This window comes from Prunus dulcis, chromosome 8 (assembly GCF_902201215.1).
Source record: "Prunus dulcis chromosome 8, ALMONDv2, whole genome shotgun sequence".
NCBI classification, from domain to species: domain Eukaryota; kingdom Viridiplantae; phylum Streptophyta; class Magnoliopsida; order Rosales; family Rosaceae; genus Prunus; species Prunus dulcis.
In genome coordinates, this window is record NC_047657.1 from 16,467,837 (window position 1) to 16,488,752 (window position 20,916).

Here is a 20,916-nt window from a genome sequence, read left to right on the forward strand (position 1 = left end):
CTTGTTCGTATACTTGGCAGTGTCCAACTCAACTATCAGTTCAGCTCTCATCCGAGAAGAGCTGGGGGCCCAACATCCAGTATTCTACACGTCAAAAGCTCTCCTCGATGTAGAGACTCGCTACCCAAAATTGGAGAAACTTATTTTGGCTCTTGTAGTTTCTGCGAGAAAGCTGCGACCCTACTACCAAGCTCATCGAGTCATCGTCATGACCGACTTTCCTTTGAGATCAATCCTCCACAGCCCTGATGCTTCTCAGCGACTCATGAAGTGGGCTATAGAGCTAAGCCAATATGACCTCCTCTACCGGCCAAAAACTGCAATAAAAGCCCAGGCTTTAGCAGACTTCGTAGCAGAATTCACCCCATCAGTCGAAAAAGAGAAGTTGGTCAACCAAAAGAAGGAAAGTTCAAAAGCAGACGGGACCTCCGCAGAACCTAGCCAACCCAGAGACATGTGGCAGTTGCGCGTAGATGGAGCGTCGAACCAAAAAGGAGCTGGAGCAGAAGTCGTCATCACCACCCCGGATGGAACCCTGTTGGAGCAAGCTATTACGCTTGGCTTCCCGGCCTCGAACAACGAGGCAGAATATGAGGCATTGCTTGCCGGCCTGCGCTTAGCAAAAGAGCTCGCAATCAAAAGGCTAGCCATCTACTCTGACTCACAATTGATCACGAATCAAGCCTCAGGCGAATATATGGCGAAGCACCCAAGGATGATCCTATACCTTGACAAAGTCCAAGAGCTGTTGAAGGCATTTCCAACCTTCACCATTCAACAAGTACCCCGGGCAGAGAACGCTCATGCAGACGCACTAGCAAGCCTAGGATCAGCGCTGGATACCCAGTTCAGACGCTCTATCCCGGTCGAACACCTTGACCGACCGAGCATAGAAGAAATAGAAATAATCGATACCATGCAGATTGACGAGGACCCTAGTTGGCAAGACCCCATCATCGACTATTTGACAAATGGAAACCTGCCAACGGACAAGTCCGAAGCTAGAAAGGTCCAGCAGAAGGCCGCGAGATACTACATGCTCGGCAACAAGCTCATCCGCAGATCATACTCCGGTCCTCATCTCACCTGCATAAAGTACCCTCAAACACTTGAGGTCCTCTGCAAAATTCACGACGGCGAGTGTGGCAACCACTCTGGGGGCAGATCGCTCGCCCAGAAAGCTCTAAACATAGGCTACTTCTGGCCTACCATGCGTCACGACTCCGCTGAATATGTCAAGAAGTGTGATCGCTGTCAGCGATACAAGCCAATCCCTAACTTGCCTGCCGAAGTCTATCATCCGCAAAACAGTCCATGGCCGTTTATGCAATGGGCCATCGACCTAGTAGGTCCCCTGCCACCAGCGCCCGCCAAGAAAGAAATGATGATCGTCGCCACCGACTACTTTACTAAATGGATCGAGGCCGAAGCTCTATCCTCTACTAAAGAAGCCGATGTGGAGCGATTCATCTGGAGAAACATCATATGCCGGTTTGGCTGCCCACAGTCGCTGGTTACCGACAATGGCTCACAGTTCATTGGCAAGCAGATCACCGCCTTTTTTGCGAAATACAAGATCAAGCAACACTTGTCTACCCCGAGGTATCCACAAGGAAATGGACAAGCCGAGGCATCTAACAAAGTCATATTAGACTGCATGAAGAAAAGGCTGGAAGGCACCGAAGGAAAATGGGTAGATGAACTCCCCGGAGTACTATGGGCTTATCGCACCACCAAACGAAGATCGACTGGTGAAACCCCATTTTCCCTCACCTTCGGAACGGAGGCAATCATACCACCTCACATTATTGTCCCCTCCATAAATCTGGAAGTGGGCAGTGTTGATCAAAACTCCGAGCAGATGAGGCTTAATCTCGACTTACGTGAGGGCGAGCGTGAGAAGACCATTATCCGAGTCGCCTCCTATCAGCAGCAGTTGAAGTCTTACCACGACAAAAGAGCTAAGATCAGACGATTTCAACCAGGCGCCCTCGTACTGAGAAAGGCTTTCATTACTGCACCAAGACAAGGGTCAAAAAAGATGAACCCTAACTGGGAAGGCCCTTATGTGATCAGCCGACTCGGGGGGCAGAGAAAGCTACACACTCGACACTATGGAAGGGAAGGAAATACCGCGACAATGGAATGCTCACCATCTTCGAAAGTATTATCCATAATGCTCCTTCCTGACTGCTAGAAGTTCTAAGTTTTGTATCAAGTTGTTTCCATTTTCGAATAAAGGACTGTAATCTTATGAATATCAATATAAGTTCAGTTTCTCATTCCAAAATGTCTCATCTGCCTACAAAACACAACATTTGCCCATAAGCAGCGTCCTTCGGGAGACGCAGGGTACGCCAGGAATTTCCTAAGGGAGATGTCCAGGTTCCTATCCGTTTCCTAAGGGAAGCAGGATAGTCACACAGTTGCCCATAAGGAGCGTCCTAAGGGAGACGCAGAGCGACGACTAAAAGCGTCCGTTTGGAGATGCAGCCCGCTAAAAAAGCGTCCTAATGGAGACGCAGAGTGCGCCAGGAGTTTCTTAAAAGGGGGTCGCCATGCTTCCTGCGGGAAATATCCAGGTTCCTATCCATTTCCTAAGGTAGGCAGGATAGTCACACAGTTGCCCATAAGGAGCGTCCTAAGGGAGATGCAGGGTGACGACTAAAAGCGTCCGTTTGGAGACGCAGCCCACTAAAAAAGCATCCTAAGGGAGACGCAGGGTGCGCAGGAATTTCTTAAAAGGGGGTCTCCATGCTTCCTGCGGGAAATATCCAGGTTCCTATCCGTTTCCTAAGGGAGGCAGGATAATCATGTAAGCTGCCCATAAGCAGCGTCCTACGGGAGACGCAGGGCGACGACCAAATCATCCCACGGGATGAGCAGAGCACACCCGGAGTCTCTCAAGGGGGACCCTGGTGCTCGCCAACTTCCTAAGGGAAATCACATACGAGATGTGCAGAACACACCCAGAGTCTCTCAAGGGGGACCCTGGTGCTCGCCAACTTCCTAAGGGAAATCATTCTAAGGGATGTGCAGAACACACCCTGAGTCTTCCAAGGGGGACCCTGGTGCTAGCCAACTTCCTAAGGGAAATCACATACGAGATGTGCAGAACACACCCGGAGTCCCTCAAGGGGGACCCTGGTGCTCGCCAACTTCCTAAGGGAAATCATCATAAGGGATGTGCAGAACACACCCGGAGTCTCTCAAGGGGGACCCTGGTGCTCGCCAACTTCCTAAGGGAAATCACATATGGGATGTGCAGAACACACCCGGAGTCCTCAAGGGGGACCCTGGTGCTCACCAACTTCCTAAGGGAAATCACCTACGGGATATGCAGTGCATGCCCGGAGTCCTCAAGGGGGACCCTGGTACTCGCAAATCTCTAAAGGAGGACGCGCAATCAAAACATAGGCTGGTTACTCAAGCAGTTCACAAGTCAAATATGCGAATTGAAGTTGGAAAATGTAACTGAAATTTCCATAACAAACAGACCAACCGGCCAAAGTTCAACAAAAAGAAAATGGTCAAATAAGACCAGTTATTCTAAACAAGAAAGCAAACTACAAAGGCTGAAAAGAAACAAAAAAGAGTCTTCGTCTACTTGGAGACGCCAGCAGAAGACTTTTAAGCGGCAGCCTCCTCGGCATCCGCCTGACTAGCTACGTCATCAGCAACTCCATCTGCCTGTACCATGACCTCTGCATCATCCTCTCCGGCTACCTGCTCCTCAACTCCCCCTTCTATAGGGGGTGAGTTGGGACGGAGCGTCTCGATGTCTACATCGTCAATCGCATACAAGGAATCAATCCCATCTGCGCAGTGCAGGTAGCCCAACTTGTACGCATCTATGGTGGCTTCAGACTTGGATTCTTTAGCAGACTTATGATAGGCATGAAATCTAGCAAGGAGCTTGTCATAGCTAAGGGAGATGTCGGCATTCTTACGCTCAAGACGAAAGAAGGCCTCTTTTCGACTAGCCAAATCAACAGCAGAAGAGTTGAGCTCGGAATCCTTCTCGGTAAGAGAGCTTTTCAGCCCAGATATCATCGCCCTCAAATCAGACAACTTCTTCTCATAGCGGGCCTGCTCGACGGAAAGCTGGCAGGCCAATTCAGCATTCTTCTTCTCCAACTCGCTGAGTTGGGCAGAAGAGGGGGCAACAGCAGATGAGTTCCGAATAGTCTCAGCAGCAAAAATCAGTCCTTTTTGAATCAAATGGAATGACGCTTCCCTTTGTTTTTCCAAGGAAAGGCACGAGAAAGTACCAAGATCGCCAGCTTGACGGATGTGATCAACCAACTCAGCACAGGACGATGGATTTGACAAGAAGTTCGTCTTAAGCAGATCAGATATGCATGCATCCCCTACAGAGCTAGGCTTGTTCACCTTAGGACCAACTGCCGACGTGGAGGAAGAGCCCTTAGCCCGGGCAGATGACTCTCTCATCTTCTTAGCCTCCGCCAACTTCATCTCCAAAGGAGTCAATGATTCTGGATCACGGGCAGACTTCCTGTTTCGACCTTCATCTTTGGACCGGTGCAAACGACTCGAACTTCTAGGAGGAATGTTTGCATCTCTTTGACGCTCGGCAGAACTCGGTCGGGCACGAGCCGCTTCACGAAACATATCATGGGTTTCGGGCGTGTCAGCAGGAGACTCGGGCAGAACACCCCGAATACCGCGCATACCACCAACCTTCGTGCTGTCTGCACCCACGAGATGCTTGACCCTGGCAGATGATGAAGGAGTAGACCCCACTTGTGTTTTCTCAGCAGAAGAAGGCCTTGGTTTCTTCCTCGATGGAGACCTATCCTTTGCATGCGGAGAGGTAGCTTCACCTCTCGGAGATTTGGCGGCAGCTTTTCTCTTAGAGAGAGATTCAGCAGAACATTCTTCCTGTCCGGCGAGCAGATCATCAAGGTCAGGACCATTCTGCTTCCACCTTTCGACATCCTCGACAGGGGGCAAACCACCATCTTCCTCCCGGTACCCACTCAACAGCCAGCGCCACTCGCGAAACCTTGGAGGGATGTTCAAAGCACGACGGACCTTAGCCATATCCGGCCCGAACTCCAACTGCTTGCTGATGTCACTCATTGCAAGCAGAAGACAGAAGTTAGTCAGCCACACTTCAAGAAATTCAAATAAAAGGAGCGCATCAAAAATGGCAAAGAGACATACCATCGCAGTAGGTGATAGGAACGAGTGGGCCGTCGCCAACGTCGCCTTCCCACCGTCCGCTGACCTCCAACACATCGTCATGCCAAGCGTGATCTCCTTGACTAAAACTGTTGAACAACTTGGCATTGTAGACACGAACTTGGGCATACCGCTCGAAGTGCCTCACTTCGAAAAAATAAAAGAACTCTCGCACCGTCAGCTCCAACATGAAGAAACGACTCAGATTCTCGAAGCACATGATCGCCCGGTAAACGTTTGGAGTACATTGGCTCGGGGCACACCCCATGGCGCAGAACACCTCCTTGAAAAGCTTTGACAGCGGGAATTTGAAGCCCAAGGAGAAGTAAAAGGGACGGAAGGTGATGATCCTAGCATCAAGATCATTCGCATCCACCAAAGGCTCGTTGTCCTTCCGAGACTTCAATAGCTTAACTCGCACGTCATCTGGAATGGCAGACGCATAAGCAGCTCGCCACTTTTGGAACTGAGCATCAGTCGTGACGCGATGCAAGTTGGCCACAAACTTCTTGCTATGCACTATGGAGCCTCCCCATAAATACAAAGGGACTTGAGAACTGGGAGCCTTGCTACCATCTCCGGAGGACATGGTTGATCAACAAGTAGCTGCAAAAAGAAAAAAAATTCTATGTGTTAGAATGCAAAAAAAAAAAAATAAATAAACAGCAGCAGCAGCAATCAGAAAAAAAAAAAGAAAAAAAAAAGAACAAAACAAGGCTGCTTGGATCAGCCCAGCGCGCAGCCCAGCTAGCGCCCTCGGCCCATCACGCAAGACCAGGCCCAACTCGCTCCAGCCCTTCTCCCGCCTGGCCCGCTCAGGCGCAGCCCACCTTGCTCCAGCCCAGCGCGCCTTCTCAGCCTGGCCTGCGCGCACGCACAGGTCGAGCCCACCGACTTCATCCAGCGACGGCCCAGCTCGCATCAGCACGCAGCAGGAGGCCCAGCTCGCATCAGCACGCAACAGGAGGCCCAGCTCGAGTTCATGTAGCGCCAGCCCAGCTCCACCACTCCTTACGCAAGCCCATGATCTGCACCAGGTCAGAAACCTTCAGGCCTCCATGCTCGAGCCCAAGATGTGCAAGACCCAAATCTGCTGAACTGCCAACACCTCCAGCCATGCTCCAAGGCATGGACATGCATCCCATTCAGCTACCCACATCGGCTGGAAGCATGATCCAAGTTGCCAAAAATTGGAACAAAGGAAAATATATATATATATATATATATATAACTCAAGTCTAAATTACCTTGGGTGTGCGATGAAGACAAGAGCTCAAGAAGAAGGGAAAATTCTCCAAAGCTTACTCTCTCTCACTAATGAAATCGGAATGGATTTTGGATGTGAAGAATAAATTGGAGGAGCCCTACATTTATAAGAATAAAAATTCCTTGACCTACAAGGAATCACAAATTCTTTCCAACCTGGGAGTTCATAAAATTGGCAAGTCAAACACCTCCTCTACGCAGGAGCCCAAGTCCACGAAGGAAGCCCAGTTACAGCTGGACAGCCCAACGGATAATTTACATCTCCTACATGCCACCACGCAGCCCAGAAGCTGGGGGGCATTTGTGGTTAGGACCAGCCCAACGGATAATTAGGGATTTGGTTAATCGATAACTCCTAAATACACCAACCCCACCAACCACACCAACCGCACTAAATACACCAACCGCACCAACTACACCAACCCCACCAACCTCTCCAAAGCCACTATAAATACCTGGTTAAGCACAAGGATGAGGTACGTCAGAATTACTACTAAAATCTCTACAGAGAGTTCCTCTCAAACCCTAGCCACCTCTTTCCTCTCTCCCTTTTACATAAGGCTCCGGCCACCCAATTTATATTATAAACACATCCCGTACCCTATTTTAGCTATCGTTTCTCTACGGATCGATTGAACTGACTTAGGCATCAGAGGGCCCTTGGCCAACACCCCCTGGGTGTGGTCCTCTTATTTGTTCTATTTTGCAGGGAGAAAGAGGCAGCGAAGAAGAAAGGGGAATCTTTGGCGAATATTCTTTTGGGGGAAATTTGCTCCCACAGTCTCCATAAGCTAAGCCCATCAATGCAGCTGAGTGGTAAGCATTCACTGCCTCACTTGTGCTCTCTTGGTCCCTTCCATCTCCAAATTCAGCTAGTCCTCCAGCCCATGAGTGTAGTTTGTACAGATCAAAGCATCTCAACCGCGGATAGTTTGAATTCGATTGGTTGCCCATGTTGATGAAATCTGCTGCAAGAGAGTAAGCTTGAGGCTTGTATTTGCTCCCCCATGCACGATCAATCTTTGCAAGCACTGAAATACCATAAACAAAATATCCAAGATGATAATGGTGATCATTATAAACTCTAAACCCAAAATCTGCCCTGCGATCGGTTGATCCTTGTTGGGTGACAAGTCCACCCCATTTAGGATCATACAAAAAAGCATTCCCACTAAAAGTACCATCCAACCATGCCTCAATGGCGTCCGCCAAGTATTTCCATCAAGACAATCCACCTCCTCTGCAATCAAAGCCAACCTTGCTGCTCTGGCAACCAATTTCCCATAAAAGTATGAAGATTCAGTTGTTATTGGCGTCGACCTAACATCGCGACAAAGCGCATAAACAATTTCAGGGTATGAGGCTTGTTTTACACCTCCGATTGAATGCCAAGTGACTGATATATTATGAGATTTCAACTCCCACAAATCGCTAACGATGCCCACCAGATCGCCATCAATACTCTTGTACTTGAAATCCTCCAAAACAGTAGCATTAGACAGAAGGTGAAGATGGAGAGGATGAGCTAGCATAAGCAAATCTCCCCGTCCATACTTTTCCCATTTATATTCCAGAGTGAATGGCTTTGTGAACACAGCTTCACCAGAAACGGGGTAAGCAGAACTAAACCGGTCAAGGATTGCCACGTATTTTGGATCAGAACCCGGCACCAATGCAATCCGAATATTCCCAGAATAGCCATCAAAAGTTAAGGTTGATGGGCTGCTTCTAGTCAAATTAGCTGGGGAGGAGGTGTACATAACCCATGTTTGATTGATGTCAAGCTGGACGGTGAACTTGGTCTTTGAGTTGCTCGAATAGGATTCGAGGATTGCGTGAATGGTTGAGATAGAAAACGCAGTGGGGCTAGACACATTGCAGGTGACATAGGGCCTTCCTCGAGCGAGGAAGAAACGAAGGTTGGAGGAGGGAAAGTCCAAGGTGACACTGAGATCAGTGAAGGCAGAGATTACACGGCTGCTGTTATTTGCTGTAGCTAAGTTGGCTAGGGTTTGGGTGGCGGAGATGGTGAGGTCAGGGACAAAGGTTTAGGAGATGAAAGCAGAGGTGGAGGAGAGAGATGGGTAGGAGATAGATAGAGAGGAGGAGGATGAGTGGACGCTGTAGGGGTGGAAGTACTCTGGTTTGTCACCATTGTTGAGAGCAAAGTTCTGAAAAAAAGAATTGGCGGGGAGAAGGGCGGAGAGGAGGTTCGCAGAGAAGAAGCTTGAAGGGTCAGGGAGGATTGTGGATTGGTTTGGAGGGAATTGGAATGAGGATGATAATGAGGTGGTGTGTGGAATTAGTGAAAGGGCTGAAACACAGAGGATGAGAGCAAAAGTGAAAGCCGAAGTGAGGTTGTTTGCCATTGCGCCTTGTTGTGATGGTGAAGTCTCTCTAAAATTGGCCTCATATTTATAGGTTTTGTCAAGATGTTCCAAGTTGTGCAAGGTGTTTTTTTATTATTTAAAAATAGTATAGCCGCGCGGCTATAATATTTTTGACTGTGGCGAAACAGGTCTAGGCGCCACGTGTCAAAACAGTAAGGTCGTGGGCTATACTATTTTTAAAAACTAGGTATAGTCGGCAGGCTATATATATAGGTAACGCCAGCTATACTATTTTAAAAAAAATTAGTTAAAACCGAGTATAGCCGAACGGCCATACTATTTTTTTGAAAAAATTTAAAAATCCGAGTATAGCCGGTCGGCTATACTATTTTTAAAAACCGGCCATTATATATATATATTAAAAAAAGGGACCCGCCCAACGATTAAGCGCCATGTGTCAAACGAGTCCAGCCTTCGGCTATACTATTTTTCAAAAACCGGACATAGCCGCTCGGCCAGACTATTTTTAAAATTAAAATTGGAAATATCGGATATAGCCGCTCGGCTATACTACACCAGGCCATCGTCTAGGCGCCACGTGTCATAGGGTAAAGCCAGCCGGCTATAAAAATATTTTAAAAAGTAGGCAACAAGAGTATAGCCATGCGGCTATACTATTTTTTGGAAATAAAAAACAAAAGAGGAACCGCCCAGCGACAAGGTTTTAAAAATAAATTTTAAAAACCGGGTATAGCTGCGCGGCAATACTATAGAGACCCTGTCGATGCTAGGCTCCGCGTGTCGAAAAAGTAAAGCCAAACGGCTATACCATTTTAAAAAAAATTAGGAAGAAAACCGAGTATAGCCGCACGGTCGTACTATTTAAAAAATAATAATGAAAAAATTATTATAGATATTAATTTGCTAGTTTCAACATCCAAGGGTTCTAAACACTGTTAGGAAGGCCTTTCTGTATCCGTTGGAGTTGACAAACAGTGTCCGAAAGAACCATTGTCCTGCTGAGACTATCACATAGTCGAATTGTACGACCCGAGTTAGCCATGCATGCCTCGTCCAGCTCATCTAAGTAGAGGCTCATGAGGCTGTTGATGTCATTTCCACTGGTGTCTGCGTCTCTAGATTTAACCAAGTAGGGGGACCAGAGAGTTGCGATGGTGAAATTGTAATCATGGTAGAAATAGCGCTTGAAGTAATCTGTGTTTGAGGAATATTTTTGTGAGAAATGTCCTCGGTATAAGTCACCTGAAAGAAAAACAAAAAATAGACAATCTTGTAAGAACAAACTGTGTCTTGCAATGTTTAAAATGTTTGTAGGCTAATTTGAATGCTTACACTGGCGAAGAGGCAAAGCAATGACTGCATTTGATTTTTTCCAACAGAGTCGCCAAGGAAAGCCAATGACTTGCCTCTAACAAGCTCCAAGAACTGAGTTGCATCAAACAAGGGCAACTCACAACAAGAAGCATCACGCTTCCACCTCCATTTCATGAACTCCGTATCGGGTCTCCCAAACTTCATGCAGTTTTGCTGTTCAATGATCAATTTGCAAGTCACATTCCCACTAAATATCTGGCATTGATCTTCTTTTTCGATGCTTTTCGAACCACCGGCATTGCTCTTAGGAGATGGCAATGGGGAATTTGAGATGTTGACAGAGAGGGTTAGCAGAAAAATATTTTTGTGGGTGGAGATCAATGGCATGAAACTTCATGGTGGAGAAAGATGGCTTTAAAGTTTGAGTAAGTGCTATCACAATTACTTTGGCAAGCAAACAAACAGGTGGTCTAAATGCTGCTCTGAAATTGAAAGTGATGAGGTAAATTTTTCTGTCCATATATTTACCAGTTACCTAAGTAAGCATATGTGTTGTGTGGAAGCTTGGAAATATATGGGAAGATGACAGTCATTTGGTGCTTTCCAAGTTACAAAGATTACAATCTATCTGCAACTTTGAAGTAAGCTCTTCATCCAAGAAATTTTTATCCATCATTCACTATTGGCTGAAATCAAAACAAACAATTCTCAATAATGAAGTAAGCTCTTCATCCTCTAACCCTATAAGGAAACTTGGTCATTAATTTGGAAACGACTGAGAATTTGACAAGGGCGGATGCTGGGGGAAATTGTCCTTCCAAAGCAAGAACTAAGAATCATTTCCAAGAATATTGAAATAGTTTTTTTCAATTCTATTCTACATGAGTGATTAAGCCTTAATCGGTTTGTAAATTAATACGTTGTTGATAGCATGTTTGGTTCCCTTCCACAATATGACTCATAATTCGAATCATGATCATTTTTCCAAAGATCCCTTTAAAGAAGCATATCAAATTAAACAAATATTTAGTCATCTAATCATAATTAATTGGTTATAATTGGTTTGAATTGTTGCTTAAGTATCAAATACATATCTGTGATTATTTTTAAAGAAATTGCAACTGACACAGAAGAAAAAAGGGCCCACTTTCCACTTTGCTGAGAATGATATAATGAATTTCTAAATAAGAATCTTAGCTGGAAAGCATGTGTTGAATAACATATGCTAGATTAACATAAGATATGACTTTAGGGGGACGCGGGGCGCTCTGTTAAAGGCAAATTTTTTCTTCCACTTGACGTTAAGAGGGTAGACTATTTATTTAAAATACATTTTAGAAGATAAAAAAATTTTGAAATAGGATTTTTGACATCTACGTGTTGGTACGTGATTAATCCTATAGATTTCTGATTAGATTTTTTCTCCACGTCGTACTCATAATTAAATATCTTGGTATTTGTAACTAATAATAATTGACATTAAAATGTCATGTTCAAGTCTTTGTTTTGTTTTAAAAACAACTTAAAAATTAATGTAAATAGAAAAGGATGGAGCATAGTTTGTAAAAGAATGAAGATGTTGTGAGAAATTATGTAAGAATGAGGTAAATATAAAAAAATAAAATTAAAAAAAGGTGGCTGACGTCACCTAACAGCTAGGTGATGCCAACTGGGCCCCATCCAAATATTTAAGCCGGGTTGGCCAAAGATTGGCCTTTTGTGTAGCCATCCCTTTTTTTTTTTGGGTAGCCCTTTGTGTAGCCCTCACTTGGATATGGGTTTTGGGAATTTAGTGCTCTAATTTAGGAATTGACCCTCACTTGGAGGGATTCGAATCCTCTACTCTGATTTTCTCTACCATGGTCTACTTTACTTTTGTTCTCCATACGACACCTCATTAAAATTTAATCTAAGGGATTTAAAAGTTGACACATCAACCTAAAACAAAAACCCAATTTACTCTTAATTCAAAAAGGAGAAAAGAAAACCTAACACCAAACTAACGGGATATTTAACATCTAAAGTTGTTTTTCTTCTTCTTCTTCTTCTTCTTCTTCTTCTTCTTCTTCTTCTTCTTCGTGTTCTGTCATCTTTTGTTTTTTTTTCTTCTTCTTCGTGTTCTGTCCTGTTGAAAGACAAATCTTTTTTCTTCTTCTTTTTGTTCCTCATCAACTAAACAATGAACATAAACTTAATAATTATCTGATTTCTCAAACTTTTGGACAACAACCAATTTCACATTTGTTCGAATTTGACATAATTATTGGTCTTCTCCATCTCTCATCAGCTTTACCCCTAGTGAAAGTAAATATATATATAAAAAATTAACTGAAAAATACGAATAATATCAAAATATTAATTAATCAATTAAAAGTTTAAAACTAAAGCATAAAAAGAAAAGAAAAAAAACTCTCATTTCTCTCAGCTCGACCTGGATGCAGGCGCACCCACCCAGCCACTTTTTTTCTCTATCTCACCATGACCATAACCATGCTTCAATTTGATTGGAGAGAATGCTATTTATTGCCTTTACTTTGTGTTAAAAATATAAAAAATATAAAAGATTTATTTTCACGTGCTATATTCTCTACTTTTGAATTGTTTTTTAATGATATAATAGCATTACAGTGAAAGTAAAGCAGAGCATAGCAGAGAAAATCAGAATATCAGTGAAAAATACGAATAATATCAAAATATTAATTAATCAATTAAAAGTTTAAAACTAAAGCATGAAAAGAAAAGAAAAAAAAACTCTCATTTCTCTCAGCTTGACCTGGATGCAGGCGCACCCACCCAGCCACTTTTTTCCTCTATCTCACCATGACCATAACCATGCTTCAATTTGATTGGAGAGAACACTATTTATTGCCTTTACTTTGTGTAAAAAATATAAAAAATATATATTATTTATTTTCACATGCTATATTCTCTACCTTTGGATTGTTTTTTAATGATGTGATAGCATTATAGTGAAAGTAAAGCAGAGCATAGCAGAGAAAATCAGAGTGAAGGATCTGGATCCCACTTGAAAATGACCTTAGTTAATGATGACCGAACCCTTATATGAAGGGAGACTTGCCTAAACCTTCAGAACATGGCCCGATTTTCTGTACTTGTTTCTATTCCTCTTATCAATAAATACAAGTTGCTAGAAAAGATTTATTTGGACAAAAAATACTTAAAAAGCAGTTACCAACCGGAAAGAAGAACTCCAGTCATGACAGAATTCCTCAAGAAGATTGAATATATTTCCAAACTCTAATATATGAAGTAAAATTTTCAAATTCTTTATAAAATTAAAAATAAATAAATAAAAGATGAGGGAAATTCATTAGTCAATCCATGATTGTTTCATCCTCCGATTGTCCGTGAATCCGTGATAGGTTGGTAAAAAGAAGGGCATCATTAGGTTAGGTTTCAAATCAATAAGCTATTAAAAATAAGAATAAAATATAAAAACCTTGTCCTACTACTTATCGCATTACTTTACTTATCCTAATCCTTATCAAATAACTAATCATTCGGGTTAAGTGAGTGGTCAACGTGGGAACCACAGACAAGCCCGAACCAATGTGCTTGTGGGCCATACACACATCAACAGATCCACTTATCCTTTAAACCCCAACGGACCAGATCACGCCACGTGGTCCAACAAAAGTCATTCTGCCGACCCCGCACGCTATCCAATCCCTCTCTGTCTCTGACTCGACCACTGAACCTCTATCCAAAAAACTTCCATATATTCTTCTTCTTCTTCAAAAACCTCTCAATTTTCTCAGTCTGTCTCTCCACCCAATTTCAGCACCAGACATTGTTGATGGACCATTGTATCTCCCCGCTCTCAACCCTAAAGCCCCGCATAACGCCCCGTTTTGCTCCAGGGCCCGCCCTCCAGTCGGTGACCAGGCGGTTCAGGCCGTTGACCGTCGTCGTCGGAGCAGGGGCGAGTCACTGCGAGTTCAGCAGCCTCAACTCTCCACTCGAACCGAGGACCCGACCCGGCAAGGACCTCAGCACCGTTCTGCAGAACCACCCTCAGCTGTTTCACCTTGCGGTGGCTCAGGAGCTCAAGAAGTTGGCTGATGATCAAGAACTCGCCCTCTCTCGTATGTCTCTGAGCGCTGCCTCTCACGAGGCCTGCCTTCATAGGTTTTTTTCCTAAACCTCATCACTTTAAATTTTTTATTATTTAATTTTCCTGCGTTCAGGTCTTAATTCATTGTGTTCATTCCTATTTCTTCTCATACAAATTCAAAATTTATGTTAGGTTCAAGCAATTTAACTGTTATACAAGAACTATAATCCAATCCCTCTGAGTGTTCGTCTCTTAATGAGTACAAAATAGTTTTTTTTTTTTTTTTGTCAAATGAGTAAAAAACAGTAAGTTCAAATTTTCCGTACTTTTTTTGTTTCTTCAGTATTTCATAAGCAATTGTTATGAACATAATGGGTTTTCAATATATAGTAATTTGGCGCTCTATCCAGAGAATCAAGTGCTTCTCTGTAGTTTTCTATGTGATATGAGTGATTCTCTGTAGAATGCTGTGTGATATGAGTTTTTCTACAAAGCCTTTTCTTTTTTGCTCTGTTTAAAAAAATTGTGTGTGGACGATGAACTTCTTCAATTATTGACTCATAGACTCTATGATTGACTGTGTTGGAGGATAGAGAGGTTCCCTTGTTGTTTCTTAGTTAGGAAGTCATTAGGTTTGTAAGGATGGCTAGATTGCCCTGAACTGGGCATCACTTAAGATTTTTGCCTGTCCTGAGAGAAACCATTCGCAGAAGTTTGTGTGATATATAATCGCTCATTGAGGTTTCAGTTCATTAATAATGAAATTGTTGCTTATGTGCTATGTTGTTACCTTTTAAATTTGCCGGTGTAGGAAGCACCATGATGATCTTTGAGTAGGGCATTCTTGAATGCACTTGCTATGCCTAACATGCACTTTGTACCTGTGCACGTAGGCGGTGACTGCAGTAATGTTGCTGGGTGTTCTTGCCTAGCGACCCTTTTACTACCTTATTAGAGTAAGTAAATTGGTGAACTACTCCGTGGAATTCTTGGTGGGTTGAAGCTTTCGTATTTGGATTTTCCAATTAGATTTTCTTTAGAATCACATCTATTTCTTTGGCTTAAGGTATTCTTGAATGTCAGGAGGATTGCGCAACTGAAGGAGCAGGAGTGCCAGATTGTTGTTGAAGATGTAATGTACCTGTTAATCTTTTACAAGTTTTCTGAGATCAAAGTTCATTTGGTTCCTAAGCTCTCTAGATGCATCTACAATGGGAGACTGGAGATATGGCCTTCAAAGGACTGGGAGCTAGAGTCCCTTTACAGCTTTGAGATTTTGGAGATGATAAGGGAACATGTCAGTACAGTCATTGGCTTGAGAGTAAATTCTAGTGTCACAGACAATTGGGCAATGACAAAGATCACACGTCAAATGCTTGGTCGAGTATACGTGGCCTCCATCTTATACGGCTACTTTTTGAAATCTGCCTCATTGAGACATCGTCTGGATCGGATTCTAGCTCTGGAAAGCCAAGACCTTCATCTGAGTCATAGAACCTCCCTTCACTATCAGGAGATGTGTCCTAATGGAATGAAAAATCTCCTCTTTGGTCGCATAGGCAACATTCAAGCGAAGTATAAAGGGTCAAGTAGGTTGGAAAAGACACAAGGAAAGTTGAGTTGTTATGTGATGGGGTTTGATCCCGACACACTTCAGAGATGCGCAAAACTGAGATCTGAGGTGGCTGTGAATTTAGTTAAAAATCACTGTTGTGCTCTTTTTGGGGATGATGGGACCATGAGTTCACCCGAGACCGATGAAGTTATCTCAACTTCATATTCAAGTGTGAAGAGGCTAGTTTTGGAGGCTGTTGCGTTTGGTTCTTTCCTTTGGGACACAGAAGAATGCATCGAGACAGTGTATAAGCTTAAGGAGAACTAACTAGTGGGTATGACAGTTTCTTTTGGCCAATATGGTTTGGGTGAAATTTTCTTTGTAAATAGCAAGGATCGTACTCTGCGTTTTTGGCCCCGCCAGCCATGCAAGCCCCCAGTAATTTTCCGTTGTATAGTGTACATCATGATTATAAATAAAATATAGTTTTGATTCCTAGCCAATATTCAACGATTCTTGTTTTGTTCTTTTTATCAAATGGTAGAAATCATTCCCGATTCCTTGCATTTCCACCTATGAAACGTTGAATTTAGTACCTCTGAGTTGAAATGAATGTAATGTTTTGAGGCTATTTGGTCATCGGCCTCCTCTTCTTTGCTTTCTTAATTAAATTAAATTGACTAGTCTAATCCCTGGTTTAGTACAAGTTTCCAAGCAATGTCCTTTTAAAGAGTGAAACTCTCATGCAAATGCGGTAACACTTTTTACTATCCCGACCAATGACACAATGACACAGCTATCCCCAGCATAATGACACGTGGGATATTTTTCCCATGTGTCGACAGATCAAACCTTGTATAATGTCTTAACTTCTCGTAATCTAATGTAATATTAAAACTTGTCAGTTGTCAGTTTTGACACTCAATTCATGTTTATTATAATTAAGTGTACCATGTAAACATCATTCTCTGCAAAAAATAAATTAAATTCAACGATTTATTGTGTGAAAAGTTCTAAAGGTACCCTGGCATCCATGGCTGCAAGGCTTATGGATGCGGTTGCGTATGAAAGCTATGGTGGAGGGCCTGATGGTTTAAAGGTTCTTTATCCGTCTGCTAACTCCTGTTTGTTTCAGCTTTCTTTATCAGTGTTTTTGGGTAGAATTCTCTCACATTCTGGAGCTATCTTGGTAAATTGTTATATATGTTTTTTTGCAGCATGTTAAGGTTCCAATCCCCAGTCCTAAGAAAGATGAGGTTTTGCTGAAACTGGAAGCGGCTAGCCTGAATGCATCTGACTGGAAAATTCAGAAAGGCGTGTTTCGACCTTTTTCCCCCCGAAAATTCCCTTTCATACCTGGTAATTCTGTTTTGCCTTTGGTCTGTATTTTCGTATTGAACATTCCTCAGTGATCTCTGCTTGTGAAGCAAAAACCAATAGATAAGTGAACAAAAAGTCAGTCCAAAAACATGCATCATGGTAGCAAACAAACATCTGCTTCTATCCCAAACAATAGTCGATTGGGCTAATTTATCTGTCTAATATCGTTCATTGATTCATCGATTCGTGAATATAAAAATGAGGAGTGTTGTTGGGTAGATGGATTAACTGGAGAATTAGTTGTTTTCTGATTTATGCATTCATTTGGATTGTTAACTTTGGCTGATATTATCCGGAACAGCTGTTGATGTGGCTGGAGAGGTTGTAGAGGTCGGACAAGGAGTTGAAAAATTTAAAGAGGGCGACAAAGTTGTGGCAATGCTCAACTTTATAGTAAGTTTCAAATATATAAATTCATATGTTTTTTACTGACATATATACCATCAAGAAAGCCTCAGTTTGTGTTTGATGTGATTTTACACATATTGACAGAATGGAGGTGGATTAGCTGAGTTTGCCATAGCTAGTGAGACATTTATAACTTCTGCTAGGCCCCCAGAAGTTTCAGCAGCTGAAGGCGCAGGCTTGCCTAGTTCCGGCCTCACAGCTCACCAGGCTCTCACCAAAGCTGCAGGGATCAAGCTTGATGGAACTGGCCTGCTCAAGAACATACTGATCACCGGCGCCTCTGGTGGCGTCGGGCACTATGTAGTCCAGCTAGCCAAGCTTGGAAACACTCATGTTACCGCCACTTGCGGTGCTCGTAACGTTGACATTGTCAAGAGCCTAGGGGCAGATGAGGTTCTTGACTACAAGACCCCTGATGGGGCTGCTCTCAAGAGCCCATCCGGTCGAAAATATGATGTTGTGATCCACTGTGCATCAGCAGGCATTCCTTGGTCGACTTTTGAGCCGAATTTGAGAGCAACTGGGAAGGTTATAGACCTTACTTCCAGGCCAAGTACCTGGATCACTATTGTTCTACAGAGACTCAGCTTCTCCAGGAAACAGCTGGTGCCATTGATCATAAATCCCGAAGGTGAGAATCTGGACTATCTTGTTGAGTTCATGAAGGAAGGAAAGCTCAAGACTTTGGTTGACTCAAGGCACCATCTGAGCAAGGCTGAAGATGCTTGGGCTAGGAAAACTGATGGCTATGCTATTGGGAAGATCATTGTGGAGACTTAGAGTTAGAGTAAAAATATTGGGATTTTATAAACTCAGTTCTTTCCACAAATCCGGGCTCATTTTGCTCTTTCTAATCAGCAGCTCCCTTATTAACCCCGGAAAATCTTTACGGATGACAACAACAATGTGCATTTGTCTGAGGTCTATTTAGAACCTCACTAACTGCAATGAGAGATCTAATAGAAGCCATCTCTATCTATCATTAAAACAATCGACTGCACAAGGAAAACATTTCGAGTATTGCTGCAGTAAACTTGCAATTCAGTTCAGAGGGTCCCCTGAAATCCAACAGAGACTCCAATGGAGCTCAAGACAAAATACAAAAGAATGTGCCTTACCTCATGATGCCCTGAAACTACGGCCCTACAAAGAATTGATCAAAATGGCCTAAGTCCTAAGAAAGCTGAAGCTAGCCAAATTTGAGTGCAAATGGGAAGGTTACAGACCTTACTTCCGGCCCAAGTACCTTGATCACTTCTGTTCTGCAGAGACTCAGCTTCCAGGAAAGAGCTGGTGCAATTGATCATAAATCCCAAAGGTGAGAATCTGGACTACCTTGTTAAGTTGATGAAGGAAAGCTCAAGACTCTGGTTGACTCAAGGCATCATCTGAGCAAGGCTGAAGATGCTTGGGCTAGGAATGGATATTGGACAAAATGTATTTTGGGATTTTATAAACTTCATGTGCAATAGAAGAATACTGTATTAGAGATGTGTGGTTATATTTTGACAGTAAATCAGATGTGTGAGGCAACTCTTATCTTGAGTGCACAATTTGAACTTGTGGAATTGATGCTTACAAGTTACAGCATGCAATGCAATAATATTTGATGAAATCTTGACTCTGCAAGTAACTTGCAAATAGGTCAAGATTGCTTTCTCCAAAAGCATCTTGCAAGTTCAAAAACTCCCAGTTCAAATGATTTTATTAAAGTGTCATATGCATTTTTAACGTAATATTAAATTTGGGTTCTATTGCAATTATTCTTACAATTATGCTGTTAATTACAATTATTTTGTGAACATCTGTCTTTTCGAATCTATTATACGCTTTAGTATTATTATATGATGAATAATGCACCAATTTGCAATTACTAGTCAACTTTGACAATTGTCAGACCAAAAAAGAAAAAAAAAACTTTGCAAAATTGTAGCAATGATACCTCAAATAAGACCCCACTTTACTTTTCATCCCTCAACTCAAAAAATTATTATGGCCATCCTTCATTTAGATATCGCGTTGCACCGCTCATCTTTCCTTCAATTATGTTAAATTTTCTATCAAAATTAAGGGCAAATTGAGAAATTCATATCAAATTTTAAGGGCAAATAAGACTTTTACCTAGTCACCACCTCATTCTACCCAAACCCAACTACAACTCTCTCTCTCTCTCTCTCTCTCTCTCTCTCTCTCTCTCCAATGATCCCTTTGGGTTTTGTTTAGATTGTTTAATTGATTGAGAGGAAGACCAATCGATGAAAGAGGTTGGGAGGAGGAGGAGGAGGTTGACGAACAAAGGGAGGAAGAAAATGAGAGAAGGAGAGAGTGGGTCGAGCTCGGAGTGGGTCTGGGCGGGGTGGGTTGGCAACAAATCTGTGGGGTTAGGTCTGTGAAGGGCGGCTGGAGGAGAGAGAGGGAGAGAGAGGTGGTTGTTGGGGCTAGGCTGTGCTGATTAAGAACCCAGCACATGAAAAGACAAATATAACCCTATTTTTCACGGAAAATAGAGATGACGGAAATGATGAGTTTTGAAAGTTGAGGCATAATTGAAGCACCATCTTAACAATTTTTGGAGATGAGGGACTAAAAGTAAAGTCGGGTCTTACTTGAGGGACCATTGCTATATTTTTGCCAAAACACTTTGACACATTCTAATCCCCTGCCAAACGGGTTTTTGCGGGCCTGTGGTATGACATGTTCCTATCGAGTGAAAATTAGCTCAATATGAATATGCCCATTAAGCACGACTCGGATAAATAAGGAATAACACAACATGACCCATTTTACCCATTAAAAATTTTAACCATGGTCGTAAGATCATGTATGGGGGCTGATACCATTTCTTGAAATCTCTTCTGGGCTAATTGTCATTTTGGATTTTGGAAGTTTCTTGTGAAAATCAGTTGAATCTGTACAAAAATCTTTTTCAACATGTTCACCCAAATGAAGGCAAAGAAGAGATGCTTCAGTGTTGAGCAATCATGGAACACTTAAATTACATGTAACAGTAATTCAGACATGTTTCTGTTTCTCCATTGCTTACATTATAAGGTAACAAATAATTTGATTTAATCTTGGATCCAAAACCGCAGATTAATACTTATTTAATTGTGTTTTGGGTAAGCGATATATGAATTTGAATTTAATTGATTCAATTAATTACTATTTTCTTTAGCTTTAGTTAGAATCAGTCATTGAAAAAGTTCCTTTCTTGTTTCTTAATGAGTTCGAAATTTCCCAGAAGCTGATGACACAACAAGTGCTCCTTATAAAAACTACACGCAAACAAATTAAACTAATGGGTTTTCCCATTTCACTGGTAAACAATTAACATGGCGTATAAGCTATAACCTTTGTGACCT

At 42.7% G+C, this 20,916-nt stretch overlaps 4 protein-coding genes and 1 long non-coding RNA gene across 5 annotated transcripts; 2 read left to right on the plus strand and 3 right to left on the minus strand.

Moving 5' to 3' along the window:
- Positions 1-3,630: 3,630 nt before the first annotated feature.
- Positions 3,631-5,794, minus strand: LOC117638618. Its single transcript, XM_034373714.1, has 2 exons — positions 5,188-5,794; positions 3,631-5,135 (listed from the first exon to the last, which is right to left on the minus strand). The coding sequence occupies exons 1-2, from the start codon at positions 5,792-5,794 to the stop codon at positions 3,631-3,633; spliced, it is 2,112 nt and encodes a 703-aa protein (XP_034229605.1).
- Positions 5,795-6,735: 941 nt separating this feature from the next.
- Positions 6,736-8,840, minus strand: LOC117638619 (putative endo-1,3(4)-beta-glucanase 2). Its single transcript, XM_034373715.1, is given in 3 exon segments — positions 6,736-6,926; positions 7,251-7,688; positions 7,691-8,840. Coding segments are annotated over 3 exon segments (1,779 nt in total).
- Positions 8,841-13,827: 4,987 nt separating this feature from the next.
- Positions 13,828-16,271, plus strand: LOC117636527 (UV-B-induced protein At3g17800, chloroplastic-like). Its single transcript, XM_034371069.1, has 2 exons — positions 13,828-14,285; positions 15,295-16,271. The coding sequence occupies exons 1-2, from the start codon at positions 13,954-13,956 to the stop codon at positions 16,091-16,093; spliced, it is 1,131 nt and encodes a 376-aa protein (XP_034226960.1). The 5' UTR covers positions 13,828-13,953; the 3' UTR covers positions 16,094-16,271.
- Positions 16,272-16,727: 456 nt separating this feature from the next.
- LOC117636528 (chloroplast envelope quinone oxidoreductase homolog) lies at positions 16,728-18,383 on the plus strand. Its single transcript, XM_034371070.1, has 4 exons — positions 16,728-16,865; positions 16,984-17,125; positions 17,448-17,539; positions 17,639-18,383. The coding sequence occupies exons 1-4, from the start codon at positions 16,800-16,802 to the stop codon at positions 18,332-18,334; spliced, it is 996 nt and encodes a 331-aa protein (XP_034226961.1). The 5' UTR covers positions 16,728-16,799; the 3' UTR covers positions 18,335-18,383.
- Positions 17,517-19,086, minus strand: LOC117636531. Its single transcript, XR_004587079.1, has 2 exons — positions 18,781-19,086; positions 17,517-18,697 (listed from the first exon to the last, which is right to left on the minus strand). It is a non-coding gene; the product is annotated as an uncharacterized LOC117636531 (long non-coding RNA).
- Positions 19,087-20,916: the final 1,830 nt, after the last annotated feature.

Excerpts from the sequence above, each read along its gene's own strand:
- LOC117638618 (XM_034373714.1), bottom strand. The coding sequence starts at position 5,794 with ATGTCCTCCGGAGATGGTAGCAAGGCTCCCAGTTCTCAAGTCCCTTTG. Across the intron at positions 5,136-5,187 it reads TCCTATCACCTACTGCGATG|TGTGGCTGACTAACTTCTGT; the intron begins GTATGTCTCTTT and ends AATTTCTTGAAG.
- LOC117636527 (XM_034371069.1), top strand. The coding sequence starts at position 13,954 with ATGGACCATTGTATCTCCCCGCTCTCAACCCTAAAGCCCCGCATAACG. Across the intron at positions 14,286-15,294 it reads CACGAGGCCTGCCTTCATAG|GAGGATTGCGCAACTGAAGG; the intron begins GTTTTTTTCCTA and ends CTTGAATGTCAG.
- LOC117636528 (XM_034371070.1), top strand. The coding sequence starts at position 16,800 with ATGGCTGCAAGGCTTATGGATGCGGTTGCGTATGAAAGCTATGGTGGA. Across the intron at positions 17,126-17,447 it reads AAAATTCCCTTTCATACCTG|CTGTTGATGTGGCTGGAGAG; the intron begins GTAATTCTGTTT and ends TATCCGGAACAG. Across the intron at positions 17,540-17,638 it reads TGGCAATGCTCAACTTTATA|AATGGAGGTGGATTAGCTGA; the intron begins GTAAGTTTCAAA and ends ACATATTGACAG.